General features: G+C 42.1%; 1 protein-coding gene across 2 annotated transcripts in view; it reads right to left on the bottom strand.

Annotated features, from left to right (window-relative positions):
* Window positions 1-3020: 3020 nt before the first annotated feature.
* Window positions 3021-19095, bottom strand: part of DAB1 (DAB adaptor protein 1) — a 1070166-nt gene continuing 1054091 nt past the window's right edge. For both annotated transcript variants that reach the window (XM_070405218.1, XM_070405219.1), the window contains 3 exons: window positions 17252-17379; window positions 16803-16901; window positions 3021-6414 (listed from right to left, as the gene is read on the bottom strand). In XM_070405218.1, the coding sequence (XP_070261319.1) occupies window positions 16818-16901; window positions 17252-17379 (212 nt within the window). In that variant the 3' untranslated portion in view covers window positions 3021-6414; window positions 16803-16817. The remainder of the gene's footprint in view (window positions 6415-16802; window positions 16902-17251; window positions 17380-19095) is intronic.

Consider the following 19095-nt stretch of genomic DNA (forward strand, 5'->3'; position numbering starts at 1 on the left):
TTCTGCCTAAGTTCAGTGGACAATAAGAAGAACAACGGAACATCTAACTATCTGCGTGACCTCTGCATCTCTCTTCTGATAAAAGTGGGCCAACCACTGAGTAAGGTTTTCTTGATTTTTAGTTTACTCTGTCATGTTGATTCATCCTGAAAGCACACCATGGGCAGTGTGATTGTGGACAACTCTTTTCCTTCTCTGGAAGTTTGAAAGGGCACAGACAGGTAAGAGGAAACAACTTTCCTTTAATAACTAAGTTCCTAGATTTATGAGCTCGTGGCCAAGAGCTACAGGTGAGTGACACTGACCTATAATCTGAAATGAGACAGACTTCAGGGTTCTTCTAACCCCCAAAGGGAAGGCACAGTAGAGTTGCTGAAAGTGTGGTATGAAGGACAGTTTAGCACTTTACGGTCGGTTGACAGTATGCCAGCCCTGATTGCTGCTCATTCCATCTCCAACCACTCCTGCCTCTTCCCCACTCCCGCCTGAGACCCCAGCATGAGTGATAGAAGTAGCAAGAGGTTGTTCAGAAGATTAAAGACCCAAGTCACCAGAGGCTTCCATCTCACAAGAATATTTAGACACTTTCCACTTGGCAGTCATTCATATTCTTCTGCAAAGGATGAACAAAAAGCCTGTTTCAAAGAGGTTCCTTCTTCAGATCTCTGTACCCTGGAAGATAAAGCGAATGCAAGGATTTTGTTTTGAAATTAAATATTCATTAGGTTGGGTTAGGGATATTACTGCTCTCGAGAACAAGACTGGATTTTCCTTTGTTTTAAAATACCTGCAGTCATTTCACTTGAGAATCAATTTCTGTACTAATCAGTCAGGGTAATGCACAGTGTGATTTTTCTAATAGAACAGATACTCTCTGGAATTGAATAAGGAAAGACTCAAACTGTTTTACAGAAAGTGCATGAGCAATCTGACATCACAGGAACCTTGCACACAGAAGCAGCCAGGAGTGGAGGAAAGAGCCTTGGGAGTCAGACCCTGGGCACTATGATGGCCTCTGAATGAGTTCTTTGGCTCTGGTGATTGACAGCTGTTTCCTAATATCTTGGAGTTTCCATTTCCTAAGCTGCATATCTCTTTCCTTTTGGGTTTGTGTAAGAATTTATAAATAACAGAAAATGAGCTGAACCTACAGATAGAAGCTATTATTCATACTTAACATAAATACTCAGAACTGGTCACCAAAGGGCTTAAAAGCCATTTCCATCCTTTAAAAAAAGATCTCTCATTGCTCACATTACCCTTGAATTTAAACATCTTTTAAAAGCTTTAAAGGCTTTGAAGGTTTATCTCAATGAAACCTGTTTTTATTCTAGGCATTTTTCCTCCTGTCATTCATAGTAAAACAAAAAACATTTACTGTCAAAACAACAAGGGTTTGCTCTCGGGCACAAAATGAAAGCAGGAATGGCTGCCTGACTTATTTTGGTGTCTGCCTAGCAGTTAAACAGGACAGCTTTTAATTTGTCACTTCTTTAAGATTCACTTGGGTTGGAGAAGTAAATCACCAGTGCTTGGTTTTAGCTAAACTTGAACTAGTTGGGCCAAAAGGTGTATTCTTTATTCCTCAGACACATATCCTTTCAAAGCGCCAAGTAAAGGAAAAACTATGTATTTAGTAACATACTTAAGATAGTACGTCTAATAGATTTTTATTTTTACTTGAAACTGGAGGAACTTAAAAATCTAACTTATTACCAAAGATCAACAACAGGTGTGGGAAGAGGTAAAGGAGGTTAATGCTTTTCAACAAGCCTGCATAGAACTATTTAAAAGAGTTAATACCCAACTATTTTTTTTTAATTAAAATCAACTATGAGTAAAGACTCAAAGTTCACATCTCAACTCTACCAAGACATTCATTCTACCTTTCTGAGTCTCAATTTCTTTATTGACAAATCGGGGATCACATCTCCCTGGTTCATGTTGTCTAGCACCTATCAGGCACTTATCAGGCACATAATAGCTTCTCAATACTTGTGAGCCACTGTTGTTATGCAGCAAAGCTTGTGAAACAATTTTTAGCAACTCAATCCAGGAGTGAGCGTTTCTTAATGTTTCTTTTATCTGCCTCAAATTTATTTTGCTGGAATCTAAGCTGTTCCCTCATTTTTGCAAAGTTGGCGATAACATCTGTTTAATACTTTTTGTATAAGGAGGCCAGATTTCGGGCATGTGTTTATGCCACCATTAACATAACCATTCCTCAACAGAGGTGTTTTCTGGCATCTCAATGACCTAATTGTAATCTGTAATCTGGCTGATTACTGGCTAGACAGACTGTTTTAGTAACAAGAGGAAATGAGAATGACACATATACACACATATATACATATATATACACTCATAAATACATACATACAGAATCATACACACACACACACACACACGTATAATCGGTTCTTCAATACATATAAAAGTCAAGGTCCAGCTGCAGACTTCTTTTTGTTTTATGCTTTTTTTGGTATGGAGAGTGCAGGGAATGTGAAGAATAAATGCTTCCTTCTTTTGGGTCCCTTAAGCAACTGACTTTGAAATGAACTATGGCGAACTCAATGACAGTCTATTAACCTTGGTTTAACGACCAATAGTTTAGTAGGGTTTTTTATTATTTATTTATTTATTTAGAAGAATTTCTAAATCCATAGGGCTAGTCCTTGAGTCTTTTCCCTGCTTTGAAAGCCCCACGCTAAATGTGGTCCAAACACCACATCTACACAGGCAGTGCTTTTCCTGACAACATCCTCCTTATTTTTCACTGTGGCCAATTTTCCAAGCATATCCAGTGTCTGAAGTCAACTGAAGATGAACTGATTCAACTTCTGACAGAGGCTTTCTCTGTCTACCCTTACCCACACCCCCCACCCACATCTTCAGTGCCAGGTCAAGGCCTCCACGGGTCAGATGGAAGCTTAGAGAGAAGCAATTTCCTCTTTCAAGCCCTCGCCTGAATATCCAGTAGAAACTTGTGGAATAAAACCAGGCTAAGCTGTTGTTCTCAAACATGTTTATTTGTAAGTTTTACATGGTGTGTTACAGAAATTAATGGAAAATTTCTAAAAATTTCGCTGTTCTGTTGAATGCATTGTACATAAAGTTAAAAATAATGTGTCCATATATGTTAACAAACTGTCATCTGAGGTAAAGTTAAAGTAGGTCTAGAAATGTACGGCAACAGTCATTTCTCTTTCTCATCTTTATTAAAAAAATAGGTGTCAGAACGCAGAAATTGAAATGAACCAAACCCACAGAGTAAACATTTTTTTTTTAAAGAAGGTGCCCGGTACATGACATGATGGGGTTTCAGCAGACATTGGGATGAGTACGAATCGTCACAAAAGTCTTGCGGCATGTAAAGATTGAAGAGCTATGGGGAGTGGGAACAGAATGACAGGTGGTGTTTCCCTGGTTTCAAAATTTAAAGTGACAAATTTAGTGCTAGTGGAGGATGAGAAATTAACAGCTGGACACATGGATTTTTCTATCAATCTAACTGGAACTGTGCAGACTCCCCATGACCCTTTGGTATTGGCACCTCAGCTCTTATTTAGAAATTCCACTGTACTCCTGGAATAGGATACAGTGGTTCTGAGCTCACCAAACAGTGCTTGTTAAACATCAGAATTCTGCCAATGATAACACGGATGGCAGTCTAACAACTTGATTTTTATTTCCCTCACTGGAATGCATCACATGGACCATACATTTTAAGCTCAGAGCCAGTTACATTTTCAATCACATTCAATGAATGGTGAGTTCACTGGGCTCTCACCTTCTGCTATGACATTGGCTCTAGAATGGTTTTTAACTGATACAGCGACCTCTGCCAAGGTTCACTTCGAATGTGTTAGAAGCAACCCAAAGAATCTGTACAATGGGGTAATACTGCCAGACACACTCAAGACAGCCATATTGAGGGAGAAGATAGCACCACTTGTTTAGAATCTGAATTACGGACAACATAGCAATGTAAGCCATTTCCTCATGGGAACTGCCCATCTTATTAAATCCCCAGAAAACACCATCAAACTGGTTTCAGGACATCTCTTATTGTTCTCACGCCTTTCCCATTTCCTCCTTCATGTGAAAAGATGACTTCATTGTCAAATGCATGCACTTTTCTGGAGGAGTCATGTGGACCAACAGTGATAGCTACGGAGGGAGGGAAATGGCCCTTCTCACTTTTCTGGTTCTTCAGACCTTCTGCCTTAGGATGACATTTACATGGATTCCGTAATGGACATTTGGTCAGTTTACTTAACTGGAAAAATGTTGGATTCCAGTGACCTGATAATGTAAAATTTGGGCTTCCAATAGTAACCACCACATGGACTAATCAATTTTTTTTTTTTTTTTGCGAGCAAGTTTACCTTCTTCCAAAGCATTTCAGTTTCTATTGATATGAGGAACCAAAGTACACAGGCCTATTTAAGTTAATCATATCAATATAAATTCTAATTTTCAAATTTTAAAACCAAATAATAGTAATTACCCTCAAATCCAATTAATTACATGATTCTTTAAAGTTTTCTTCTTAGTGTTAAACCACTAAATTCAACATACTGTAACTGCATAGGAACATCGGAAAACACACTTGACCTGTAGAACAATTCTCTGTAGGGCAAAAATATATAGATTCTTTATGAAAATCATGTGCTAAACATACGAACCGAACACTACACTTTTTCTGTCTCATACATGTAAAAAAAGGAAGCTTAAACTCTTCTGTTTCATGTACAAATAGTCCAGTGATTTCCATGGGAGAAGGTGGGAGTGGAGAGGCAGGAGGGAGGGTTAGAATCTGAAGGACAGACCTTCAAAATGTGAGTTGCCTTGTTCTTGTTTTACACAGAGGGCAGGCACTCTTGTGGAAATGCTAGATGAGATGATGGAGTCACATGCTCCCTTCCTGTTCACTAGCTGCTGATTGGCCAGCTGCTGCTGCCAGCTGTCCCTGAACTCCAGCCTCCTCCCATATGCTCCAGAGTAACATCTGGAAAACCAGCCCCATCCATCACGCTTGTCACATCTTGCACTCAATCTGCTACCTTCTCTACAGTGTAATGGCATTGTTAAAAAGCATTTTCATTAACATTTATATTTACAAAAAGAAAAACACCTGGCAATTTTTTTTTTTCATTAGAACTCCTTAAAGCCATTTCCCTTAAATATTTAAAGAGTTTAATGGTAAGGTTTTTTTTCAAGTTATAAAATAAAAATCCCATTTGAATTTTCTGATGTACAAAAAGAGATAGAGATGAACCATTATGATCACAGAATCAGTTTGTTATTCTGAATACTCACACCACCATTGTTCCATGAGAAAGTCAGTTTTTAAGATCCAGGGCCACATTACCAGGATTATACCAGAATTATTTGGCAAATGATTTTTCTTTGAAAATGGCACGTGGAGAAGACACTTGTCTGCATAGCATCACAGCAGCAAGAGATCGGAAAAATAAAAAATATTGTTTCATTGTACTTAGAATTTAGAGCTTCTTAGGAAATCAGATGCATTTTTCATCTTTCTCATCAATGGGACTTGATGTCCTTTCCTACTCACAGAATGAGGGTTCAAACAGAAAGCCGTTTTTCTTCACCAGGATGCAGAGATAGCTAAAAGGTTGTTTTGGCAACATTCTTGATCATAAAGAATAATCAACCACTTATTTGTCTTGTGATTTCAAGTTAATTCATTCATATGAGACTTTCCCCCCCCCACTTAGGTTTCTTCATCAATGTCTTAAAAAAGTCAAAAGCAATACAAAATTTGTACACCCATTAATTTTAAAACATGACAAAGGAAGGAAAGGGAGAAAATGGCAGACCAGGCCCTGTGCAGTGATAAAGCAACATCATCACATGTCAAAAGGCATATGGATGATGAGAGTGTGGTCACAGAGGACCTCTTCCTTTGCCTAAAAGAAGTCAGTGCCAACCTTGCTGTAAGACTCTGAGGCCTGTCACTCCAAGTTTGACGTCTCTACAGCGGGTAGGTAACATGTAGAGAAATAAAAAGAGAAATATGATTTTGCATACTTGGGGAGGGGGGTCATTCTCAATCCACATTAAGAGAGCTCAGAATGTTTGTTGGGTAAGCATTTGCTTGATTTGTGATTTAACGTTGGGTATAATTTTCTTATACTTTTGTGTGTCCTTGTTTTGTTGTGCTGCCATAGGTATCTGCTGTTGGTTGCCAAAAACTCGTAGTTCCTTCCTCCAAACAAGTTCCATTGGGCAATTATGAATTTCTTTGTGGGATGAAGTGAGGTGAAAGAATATAAGAGCCTGTCGCGATGCTGATTTCCATGCTAGTCTTGAAGAAGCACCCGCCACGAGCCCGCATTGATGCTATTTCTTAGGTCTGTGGATCTGCGCATAGAGAGGCTCCAGCTCCTAGGGACAGAGGGAGAAAGTGAGACCCATTCTTTTCCAGATAGGAATTTCTGAGACAATTTGGGAAGGAGAGTTTGGGATTAGAACAGAAAGGTGACAATGTATGATGGATGACCTTAAGTGATTTTTGGAGTATTTGATCATGGTGCATATCATTTTGGCAACTTATTTTAATCATCAGGAATAACTACTCGCCCTGTTTTGTCCTTGGTTTTCAAGTGAGACTGATTTCTCTGTTAGGAAAATAGCATGATATAGTAGAGAGAGCTGAACACGCTGTGTGATATGGACAAGGAACTTATCCTGTCTGAGAGTCAGTTTCCCAACCATGAAATGGGAATGATACTGTTCATCCTGTAGGGCTTTTGAAGGATTAGAGATAAAACATCTAAGCACAGTGTTTGGCCATAACAAGTCTTCAGAAAATAGTAACTATTATACTGACTCAAGTGGAGATTTTTTTCAACACAGTTTTATGAATGTCCACTTGATACGGCTGAAATTCTATTTCGACCTGCCCTTTGGTTTCTTTAAGCAGTGATGACTGGGCACACTTCACAGCAAGGGAAACAGCAATTGTGCCTTTAGATCTTAGTTAAAAACTTCTGGGACTTGTTTCCATTCCATCTGCTGTTTCAGGTTGGGCCAGACCTTTGCCTGCGCACATTGGAGTTGTCCTGAGACATACATACACAAGGCGTTCTGTATAGAACATTGCAACCTTTCCTGGTGTTTGGCCTTGTTGAAAGCACTTCAGGACTTCATGTCAAAGGCCTGGGATGCACTAGCCAAGCAAGACTAGATCAATGCTCTGGTCTTAAGCATACCATAGATAGGCCCTTCCATTAAAACTGACCTTTATGCTGCCACTATTGGATGTTTGTTCCAGAAGTAAATAAACATAGCTACACCCTAATTATGCCACATATTATATATTAGCCTGTATCCTGCCATGTAAGTAGTAGTGGATCCTTTTTATTTGCTTATTTTCTTGTACTATCACATTGAAATGGCATCCTGTGAGCCCCTCCTGTGGGCCTAGCACACTAGGCATTTTAGAGTACACTGACTTTTTAATTTATCACAATAGCCATGTAAGGCAGATGTTTGATCTCTTTTGCAAATGAGAAATCAAGCACAGAAGAGTTAAGTCATTTGCGCATAGTTACACAGCTAGTGAGTTTGGGGCATGAGACTTAAAAGTAGGTCCAGTACTTTCCCTAGTCTATTACAACAGCTGATAAAAAAGGGTCCAACTCTTCAAGCTGTAGTGTGTAGAGTGCTTTGGAGTTTATCAAATTCCCTCGTGTCTTATTTTATTTGCCTAAGAGTTCTAAGAATAGCTTTTATTCTTTCCATCCTCATTCTGCAGATAAAAACGGAAGGTCAGGGAGGTATGTGATCTCAGGATCATTGTGCTGCCTCTCCTGTCTCATATATCACATTGTTCATCTTGATTGTAAAGTTGAAATGGACTAAAATATAATTTTGTCCAGGTTCCATCATTTTACAGATGAGAAATCTGAAGCCCAGAGAGGAGAGGTTTTGTTTCACCAAAGTCACAAGGTTACTTAGTAACCATGCTGAGAATAGGATCCAGGCTATTTTCTTATACACTTACTAGAGGCCTGGTGCACGAAATTTGTGCACTCGGGGGTGGGGGTTCCTTCAGCCCTGCTTGCACCCTCTCGCAGTCCGGGAGCCCATGGGGAGCAGGCCTAAGCCATCAGTCGGACATCCTTAGTGCTGCCGCGGAGGCAGGAGAGGCTCCCGCCACTGCCACTGCGCTCGCCAGCCATGAGCCAGCTTCTGGCTGAGCAGTGCTCCCTCTGTGGGAGCACACTGATCACCAGGGGGCAGCTCCTGCATTGAACGTCTGCCCCCTGGTGGTCAGTGTGTGTTACAGCAACCAGTTGTTCTGCCATTCAGTCGATTTGCATATTAGCCTTTTATTATATAGGATTTTGTTTATCTTCCTACAGGGAGAAGGCCCCTCCTAGCCTTCCAGGCACCCTATTTCATCATGTACAAGAGAACCAATTTGTCCTCCAATGCTTTATATCCATGGGACTTTATTCTGTCCTTTAAACATAACGAAAACATGCAATTCTTCTTCCAAGTATCCAAAGACAAAGTATGGAGCCCATTCTTCCACACCCTGCTTCTGGTTACCACTCGCCAGTTCCTTCTGCCATTTTACATGTGAACCTAGCACAGTATGTGTGCAATAAAAGTTTGTTGAATTAATGAATGACTACGAAACAACATCAACGTTCTTTACTAAAAATACTCTAATTTGGCTTTAATTCTCTCAAAATCTAATCTAGCAAGATCTAGATCAAGATGATTTATTAAGTACCTAATCTATTCTCTGTCAACATCTTGAAATGTTTTCAATACCTGTTGTAAGGCTAAACTTGTTCGTTTCCTGTGTGTTTGTAATCTCGGGGGAGGGGGGAGGGGAGAAAGGGGGAGGTGGGTGAGCCAAGGTGGAGCTGTCAAGTACAAATCCTGGGAAAAGCCATTTTTGGGGCCTACGCCAGGCTATCAGGATTCCTCTTGATCTTCTCTGAGTAGACTTCCTCAGCCCACTCTTCTTTTTGGATGCCCTCAGAATTCAGGCTGCTTTGATCTCACCCTACAATGTGCTCTGTTCTAAGTTTGGAACTAATTTATTCAACGGAGAATGACACCCTAAAACAGAAGAAGACAGCAGGCTCAGATGGGGTAATTAATGCCACACTGCATTAACTTTCTGCAGCTGAGATAAATATTCACACGTCCCCTGCTCGCTGGAATTTAGCTTCAAATACCCATCACAACAGCGGTAACGAGTGCAGTCAACTCTCAATTATCCCCACTAATGAAGGGGAGCAGTGGCGTGGAAACCCCAAGCTGCAGATCGTCCCAAAGTCTGACACTGTGATGCATTATCCGTTTGGGCAGCAGCTTTGCCTTCCTTGTTACCGAATCTTAGACTGTCAGAGCTGGGGGAGCTTGGAAATCATCTGACCCAGAAATTTCCAACCTGACTTCCCGCAAGGTCATGATAGGGTCTTGAGGCTGTTTTCAACATTCCAAAATGTCTAAATGGAATCACACGTTAGCACAGCACGCTGGTGTCTTTAGTTTTCACTGGGCAGATTTGAACACATCTTCAAATCCTTCAAAGGCTCCCCATTACCCGCAGGGCAAGGCCAAAGCTCCTTTGCTGGGCACATGAGACCCATTAGTCTCCTAGTCCATTAGAGCTAATAAATGCCCCTCCCAGATCACGAGTCAAACTCAACCATCAGGTCATGTATAGCAGGCTTTTAAAAAAGTTTCATTTTTTAACACCTCTGCCACAATGTTCTTTCTAAAATGGATTTGGTCATGCCAGTCTCCTGCCTGAAATGACCCTCCTGACTCCTTATTACCCCAAGGATAATGCAAACGCCTCAGGATGGCACAGGAGGTCTTTCCAAAATGGCTTCACTCTCTCCTATGCCCCCTTCCATCTGGTACTTCTGGTCTACCTGACAAGGCAGGCCTTTCCCATCTCTGAGACTCTGTTCAGGCAGTTCCTCCTGCCTTTGGGCCTCTCTTTGTCCTGCACCTGAGATTCCATACTTTCAGAATCATTTCAAATATAATGGCTTCCTAGACTCTCTAGTGCTCTGTGTAGACCTCTGTCTACAGTGCCACCATGTAGCTCCTAAACCCTCTACACAGTGAGCTCCACTGTATCCTTCACATCAGTATCCCAGATGCTGAGTGAGAGCTTGGAACATGGGCAGCACACCTGCTAACAACATGGAGATTGAGGATGTGAGTGATTGAATGAGCAGTTCTTCTTTTATCAGGAGCTGGTGAATCCTCATGAACTTTAAGCTCAATTGGGCCTGGCATCTTAATATCTTCATTTCTAGAGGACAATGAAGTAGATGGAAAACCAGACAATACAAATAAAACCCAAACCAACTAACCAATCTTTGACTTAAGTTGACTCCCCTGTTTGCTGGGAGGTGCAGTGAAGGGATGAAAGCATGTAGATTTGAAATCAGGCAGATCTAGTTAGTATCCCCACTGCCAATTCCCTGCAGCCTGAGGCCCCTGGGGACACACTTGCAGTGGAACCTGCTGGGCTGATTACTCACTGCAGCGAGGGAGCCACGGTATCTGTGTAAGAGGGCTTTAGGGAGGGCTTGTTAGAGGCTTGGGCTTATGTTAGATGATTTGGGGGAGAGCCAAGAATGTAAGGGTTTTTTTCTCTAGGGTGGATGCCCTTAGGAAGCAGGACTATGATTATTTTAGTAAATCTCATCTTGTGCGTAGAAAGAACGGAGCAAGGTTAAAGGGAGGAGAGAAGGGTGTTTGGTCATTTTTATACTGTGGACGATGCTTATGTTGCCTGTCCTGGGCCATGTCTACTGAGTGATCTTGTCTTGACCATCATGGTCACAGAGTGGTCTTGTCTGATGCTGATGATCAGTGAATTAGTTAGTTCACAGTCAACAGAGCACCAGGGCCTCACTGTGAGGGTGGGGCTCCTGGCTGCCAGGCTGCCATCTTCTTTCTCACTGTTACCCACTTAGTACCCATAGGACTCTGTGATGGTCCCTTAGCCATCTGAGAGCCAGTTTCCTTAACTGTCAAATGAAGCTAGAAATCCTCTCTGTGAGCTGTGCCGTGAGCATTAAAGGGGAAAATACACCGAGATTGCCTAGCACAGAGGAGGCGGTCTCTAAGAAAGACTAGGTTCCCATATGTCTGGCCCGTGGCTTTATGCTTACTCTCCAGAAGATGCTCTTAGGCCTAAAATCACCTGTCGGTGGCTTCTCCTTCACAGCATGTAAGAGCCGCTACAACCGGGCTCTGTGATGAAACCTAATACTGTCTGTGGATCAGCCCGGGAAACTGGGCAGAAAGAATGTGCGTTCATCTGAGGAATCTGGCTGCAGGCCCTGTGGAGAACAGAGACTTCCACATACTTGCAGACCAGCACACAAGTATGAATCATGTGCTCACGTACAGCAGCCAGGCAGAACCGCAGAGTGATAACAGCTTACATTTACAGAAACATTTGCAGTCTCTAAAGGCCTTTTCTGTATCACATTCATGATCTCACGTGGGCGTCACACTGAGGCTGTACCCTGGGCAATCCAATCTCCATTACAGAGAAGCAGCAAGGCTCCCCAGAGTTTGGTGACTTGCCCAAGGTCACTCAGCCAGCACAGGACAGACCTGGAATATAACTAGGTTTTTTTTTAGCTTTAAAAAATTTTGTGGTAAAATATATATGGCATAGCTTTTGCCATTTTAATCATTTATACAATTCAATGGCATTAGTTACATTCACAATGTTGTGCAACCATCACCACTATTTCCAAAACTCTTTTCTTCATCCCAAACAGACTCTGTCCCCATTAAATAGTAACACCCTACTCCCCTTTATCTCCAAGCCCTAGTAACCTCTAATCTACTTTCCATTTCTATGAATTTACAGATTCTGATTTTAAATCAGTTTCAGTGAGGTATGATTTATATACAATGAAAGGTTCCTATGTTGCCTATGCAGTTTGATGAGTTTTGACAAATGTACACACCTGTGTGCCTACCCACCATAATCGAGTAGGACATTCCCTCACCCTAAAAACTCTGTGTCCTTCTCAGTCCACCCCTCACTCAGGTGCTGCAACCACTGATCGGCTTCTGACCATTATCAATTAGATTTGTCTTTCCTAGAGTTTCCTGGACGCACATCCAGCCACTGCCCTCTCCACCACCACCTGTAGGTGTCAGAGCAAGAAGGGCCCTCAGGCTGGCAGTTCCTGTCTTACAGGCAGACACTGAAGCCTCCAGATCTGATGACTGTTTAGCCCAAAGTCCAGGAGAGACGGTGGAGAGCCAGGAGGGCAGCCCAGGTCTGATCCCATTTCCGTGCTGGTTTCCTCGCTCCCCCATCTAGCCCAGCTCCTTTGGCTGGTAGTACAGGGCAAACAGTGTATTCTAGCTGTGCCCACTACTCCACGTGACTTAAAACCATGCTGCAATCTCGATCTCCTGTTTGGTTTTCTTTTCTGACCTCCAGAGTCTCACATCCAGGATCTCTGGTCTCAAACTAAACCTGCCTTTTTCTGTTCAAGCATGTTGTTTTATGTACCTTAGTGCAGGGATTGGTACCACCTAGGACTCAAAACCAGGAGTCTGGGGTAACTCTAGACTACGTCCCCTTCCTCCCATTTCCCTTCAGTCTTAATCTCCTCCGGATGTCATCTTTTAGGTATCTCTTGGCCCAAAGCCTACCTCCCCATCCTGGCTGACGGTGCCCTCAGCCAGACCCTTCACATCTCTTGCCTGAGCCTTCCCGATAGCGTGGGTTGGACTTCCCTCTAAGTGCCATGCCTGTGGAATGGACGGATTATTTTCTGTTCCTGTGGCTTTCTGTTTTAAGACTCTGCTGTTTGGTTCTACTCAAAAACAGAATAGTAATAAACATCCTGAAGACACATATTGTACTTTCAAAGCTTGCAAAGCACTTTCTTATTCATGAAATCGTATGATTCTGGGAAGCCTTGGGAGGAGCCGTTCTAATTATCCATATTTACCCATATGAGGGACCAGGGTTTAGAGGGGTTATATGTCTAGAGCCATCTGCTTTGGAACCATCATTCAGACCCAAGTCCCCTGAACTCTGTGTGTCTTTTTTTCTTCTTCTTCTTTCCTTTTCCTCTTTTTTTCTTTTTCTTTTTTTACTATTCTTCTTCTCTGAGCATCTGAAGTTCAGCTTTCTTTTCCCTCGAACACTAGAAATCCATCAGGTATTATTTTATATGTCTTGGGTTCCTGCTATGAAGATCAGTGTTAAAAAACGACAGCAGCTTGTTATTTATGGCAATATCTGCTGTTAGTAAGGGAGACAGAGCAAACAGTTCCCTATTGTTGCAGACGCTACTTTGGCTTGACAGCTGGGAAAGTCTGATAGGCAGTTTATTTACTTAGCCATTAAACCAAATAAATGTTTTCATTTTTCTTTCATCTCCTCAAACGCTAACATTTTGCCCTTAAAATTGGTCCAGCAACACATCAGTGAAGTATAAATTACCTGCCATTCCCACACCAGCCATTATAATATTATTTGGGTTCTTTTTTGCCCCCATTGACCCAGTCTTTCAAAGACACGTGATTCTCCCAGGTGGAAGGGGAGGGGAAAAAGGAAATAACTGAAGATATTTCGCTTTATTGCTAACACAGGAATGCCATTTGAGATGGGCCCCGAAGCTCCCACCTTCAAGGCTGGAGTCCCTTGGTTTCCTCTTACTGTGGTGCAAAGCGGCTTTAACTTATCAACAGATGTCACCCTGCCTATTCAGAGTTGTGCAGGTATTTCTAATAAAAAAAACAGCTGGAGATAATGGTTGTGAGGGCGATAAGGAAGACAGGACTCCTGCTTTCCCATTGTATGAAGGCACAGGGGAAAATAAAACCACGGATGGAACCATCCCTGCATGTTATCCTCTCTGAACGCCTGGAAAGGCACTAAGAAATTGCAGTTAGTAAATTTCCAGCTGGTCGGATGGTGAATGGAATGGAGACAGAAAAATCAAACGTGGCTTGCTATTGATGGAGAGGTCCAGAAAGGCTCATTTGGACTTCCCGGTGGGTGGCTGGGGATATGTCTGCAAGGCTGGCATCAGCCCCTTGGCATGCAATTCTTGATAGGCAATTGTAAAACTGCCAGGCTAAGCTTTCAAGGGGAGAAAATTGCTTCATTGCAGATTAGAGTCCAGCCCTCCTTTGGAGCTAGGAGCTGCTTATGATGATTTACATGTAACTATAAGACTGTTGTTTTTTGTTTGTTTGTTTGTTTGTTTTTTGGAAGTGAAAAGAGGCCTGTGAGGCCCTAACTAGTGTCATTCTGACTACAGGACAGGGAAGGTCAGAGAGCTAAGAAGTGGGGTTTTTTTCCTTCCCCACTTCAAAACTGTGTCGAGGCACGTTAAAAGTTAATTATCTGAAAATATAAAGTACAAAGCAAAATCTCCCAGCCAATGGCCTGGGTCCTTATGGTAGAATTTATTTAACAGAAGGTCTAATGTACATAATCCAAGGTAGTGGAGAACCTACATTTATTGAGCATATATGATGATGCTGGCGTTGGTGGTAATGTTAGTGGTGCTGTTGGTGGTATTGGTGGTGATGTTGTTATTGTTGATGGTATTGATGGTGTTGGTGTTGGTGTTGGCAGTGATGTTGGTGTTGGCAGTGATGTTGGTGTTGGTTTTGGTGGTGGTGGTGGTGATGGGATGGTGTGGCAGCTGACATTTATTAGGTGTTTACTATGTGTCAGACATGGTACTAAGAGCTTCACAAACATCACCTCATGTAGTTCAAAAAATAACCCTATGAGGCAGTACTCTTTTTATCCTAATTTTTCAAAATAAGACAGAGATAGTATAAAACCTCATCAGGGTCATAGAACTAGTAAGTGGTAGCCAGATTCTCAACTCGGACAGTTTCACTCTAGAACCCAGATTTTTAAGCTGAGTTTTCAGCTAGGTACTGAGTGTCTGCCTCCATGCTAGAGACTCACCTTATGCTTTCTCAGTTAACATCATGGGTAATATAAGCCTTTTCTAGCAGATGAAGAAACCAAGACTCAACAGGCATTATGGTTCTTGCCCAAGACTTCTTGCTCTTAAGTAGCTTAGCTAGAATTTGAACTCAAGTTCCAAATCCTAAGCTCTTCTCACTACACCATGCTACATCCATTCACAACTCAGCCATGGCTTAGGGTTCTGGATGGAGCAACAAATGCAGAACAGGCTGAAGCCCCACACGACAGTTCAGCTTACATCACTCTCTCAAGCTGAACAGGCTCATAAATATGAGGGTTTGATACATTGATCTGCAAATGGTCCAAGTCATCCTTGTTTTCTAGCAGAACTTCAATTTTAGGATGATGTTTGCTGTTATCCTGATGAATGGCTCATTGCCTCTAGTTCATTCATCAAAATTTTCAAGGCAAGATGGAGCATGTGAAATAACACATGTGCAAGGGGTAGAAAACCTCCTGGGGATTCTTCCCAAGGGAGTCCACCCAGGTTACTCAACTTTTCTCTTTTCTGGAACATGATTTTGCCTTTAACTCACCAGCTCCCCAAGTAGCTTTGCAAGATTGATAGTGTAGATGGGTATCAGTCTTGCAAAGACTGATCATGGTTTTGGATGGCATGATGTATAATTATGTGCTATTGTACTGATCTAACAGGGCAAAATATACAGTATATTAAGTTCTTTGATCATGAACTCTATTAACAAAATGCACTCTCAAAGCACTCTTAGCTTTCAATAACCATCCCAATAACTTACATGTGACCTGAGAATGATTACAAGGGAGCCTCAGAATCCATTTATGAACAGTGAAAACTATTTACCATTTTAATGGTTCTGACCATGCTGTTCAGGACTAAAGAAAAGGAAGCTCTGTGGATACAGCCTAGCAGTCCCCCACACTATGGAAAACTAGGAAAGTATCTGAAAATTAAACACATTTGTCAAGGAGTGACTGAGAAATCACGTCGGGGTAACAAGGTATACTTCTGTCTCCTGAGAAGGTTCGCCTCATCAGCAACTCTTTCTCTGGATCAAATCAGATGTATTGAAATTCAAGTGCCAAAAGCCACTTGTAGTAAATGGGAGCATACCTCTCTCAAAGTAGCTGCTGATGGAATCTGAAGTGGCTGGGAGCCAGCACACGCTGTAGTACAGGTATAAATCGCAGAGCCCGGAGCGAATGCTGCATGTCTTTGGCCTTTGAATTTCCCTTTCCCATTGGGAAGTGGGCAGGGCCCCTTTTGGCTAGACACAATGGGCTACCATGTTCTTACATCTCTATCAGTCTTACATCAAGCACTACTTATTGTTGCTTCTTAGTCTGGATTCTCAGTGTGTTTGGTTGGAGTGCAGGCAAATGCAGTGACACTTTGTTTATCAGATTAAAACATCAGAACCATGTCTCACTGAAAATTGATCAGGGTGGGCAGAATGTGTCCATCTTGGAATTGATGCTTTCAGAAATTGGATCCACGTTAAGTAGCGTTGACCACGCCTCATTCTGTCATCACCAGTCATTGCGAACATATCATTAATAAAATAATAGGGCCATTCCCCACTCTTCACCTTTACCCCTACCTCCCAATATATGTCAAAGGTCATGCATCCATGAAGAAAAATTAGGTGACAAACAGACATCAGGCAAGGAGAGATGATGTGAACATTCAGGGATATGCTCAGCAAGGAGAGATGGTACAAAGATCAGGGATGCAACTTTCAAAGTGAGGAACAGGCAAAAAAGGGAAAGCAGATGGCTTAAGGATGAAGGAGATAAAAGGACAGATACCTACCCAGACCTGTGCTATCTAGCTACCGGCCTGTGGACTTATATTATCAGCACTGGGCTCCCCAAATGGATCACTGTTGGATGAGGCCTGTGATCCATCGGGCTAGAACACAAGAAGATAACACTTTTTTTTCCTTTTCAACAATTGAAAATATAAGACAGCTGGGCACACTTCCATGCACACAAGTAATCGGCTATTTTAATGCAGGCAGCAACTTCAGTTAGAGGATACCGCACCCACAAACGCGAGAACTTGTAAGAACAACTTAATAAAAGGACAATGGTTTTTAGCTGCTCATTGGAACATAAAGCCCCTTAGTGACTCCTTTAGAACTTAAGCGCCTGAGCCAGCATTCTTTTCTACTTAGGTTTCCTCATGCATTGTCCATTTCAGCTATAGAGGTTTTGCAGTTAAGGAAAAACAAAAACAGAAAGAATAAGCCCGTCACTTACAGCTTCTTGCTCTTCGCTTTTGCTGGGACTTTCAAAGCCCTCTTCGAAGATGTCATCTGTGGTAGGGTCACTGGCGTGGGATGCAGATGACTTGGACGGAGAGCTCTGTCTAGGGGCTGGCGTTGGAGCTGCACAGAGACCATGCAAAGAGATGAAACCCAGTAAGTGCCTGCCTGCAAACATTCGTACCTCACAGAAACCTCGGGGACCTGGTTACGTTCCAGTCAAGTCACAGGACTCCTCTTCCTATCACAGGTAAATCAAGTGAACAGTTTAATATTTCCTCTGTACATATTTATCTTGTTCTCTCAATTCTTTTTTAAGTCTACTTTTTAACTTTATTTTATTGTTGACACTATTACAGATGTTCTCATTCCCCCTTGCCCATCTCCACCCAGCCCCCACCCCACTTCTCTCTGGCCACTGTTGTCTGTGTCCATTCTTTGGCTAATCTCTTCACCTTCTTCCACCCTCTCTCCCCCCTCCTGTCTCCCTCCCCTCTGACAGCTGTCAGTCTGTTCCATGTATCTCACATTCTTGACCGTCAGGAAGAAGCTGGTCCACATGAATGAAATAAACAATGGTTCTCAAGGGATAGTCCCTGAATCAGCAGCAGCAGCCACATCTGGGCACTTTTTTTTTTAAATATATATTTCATTGATTTTTTACAGAGAGGAAGGGAGAGAGATAGAGAGTCAGAAACATCGATGAGAGAGAAACATCGATCAGCCGCCTCCTGCACATCCCCCACTGGGGATGTGCCCGCAACCCAGGTACACGCCCTTGACCGGAATCGAGCCCGGGACCCTTCAGTCCGCAGGCCGATGCTCTATCCACTGAGCCAAACCGGTTTCAGCCACATCTGGGCACTTTATAGAAACGCAAATATCCAGACCTACTGAATCAGAGACCGTGTTTCTGCACGCTCAAGTTGAGAACCATACTTTTTTCCCTTCTCTCTTGCTTAACATCATACACTTAATTCAGTAAGAATAAATAGATCAGAGAACAATGATACACATTGATTGAATGCCATCTATGTGCCAGATTCTGTCAGAAATGTTACAGACAACATCTATAACCCTCATAACACCTCTTCAGAGTAGGGTTATGACAATTACACAGAAGAGGCACGTGAAGGTTGCTAAACTGCTCCAAGCCACACAGTTGGCAACTGGTAGAACCCAGCTTCATCCCCTGACACACAGTAAATATTTGTTTGATAAACATGTGCTAAATAAGGCGTGTCTCAGGGATCTGGGAAAATGGCTGTAACTGGTGGTCACTTTGAAGCTGGTGCTGCAGTCCTCATTCTATATGGGTGTTCATCTTCTGTCCTGATATTCCCACATTTTCCTAGTCTCATTTGTTCCAGAGGTTTATAACAAATATGCCATTTGAAACTACTCTTCCTTCAAAAATTTCTAATTTGCTATTGAAAATACCATTCACTGGCTCAGACCAAGTGAGGGGTACTGTGGCTTAAGCCGGTAGCTGAATTTCAACACCATTGATAAGCATCTCCTGCCATCACTTCTCAAAATTTACTATAGTCTGGCTGCTTATCAAACAGTGAGTGAATCTCAAACTTGGTGAGTTCCTCTTGCCTCAATGGACTTATATTTAGAATAACAATGCAGTTTGTTATGTGCTAGTGAGCTGGACAGTGCTAGGCACTTCGCATCCACTATACTTTCTAATATAAATATGCTATTGTTTGTTTTTCTGATGAAAATACTGCAGTTTAGAGAGGTGAAGTGATTTTCTCAGGGTTGACACAGTTATGAAAGAGGAGCACTAGGATTTTAAAACATTTTTAATCCTCACTCAAGGATATTTTTTCC

Source organism: Myotis yumanensis, unplaced genomic scaffold (genome assembly GCF_028538775.1).
Source record: "Myotis yumanensis isolate MYYU_CA2020_CCGP unplaced genomic scaffold, mMyoYum1.0.hap1 SCAF_2, whole genome shotgun sequence".
Taxonomy (NCBI): Eukaryota; Metazoa; Chordata; class Mammalia; order Chiroptera; family Vespertilionidae; genus Myotis; species Myotis yumanensis.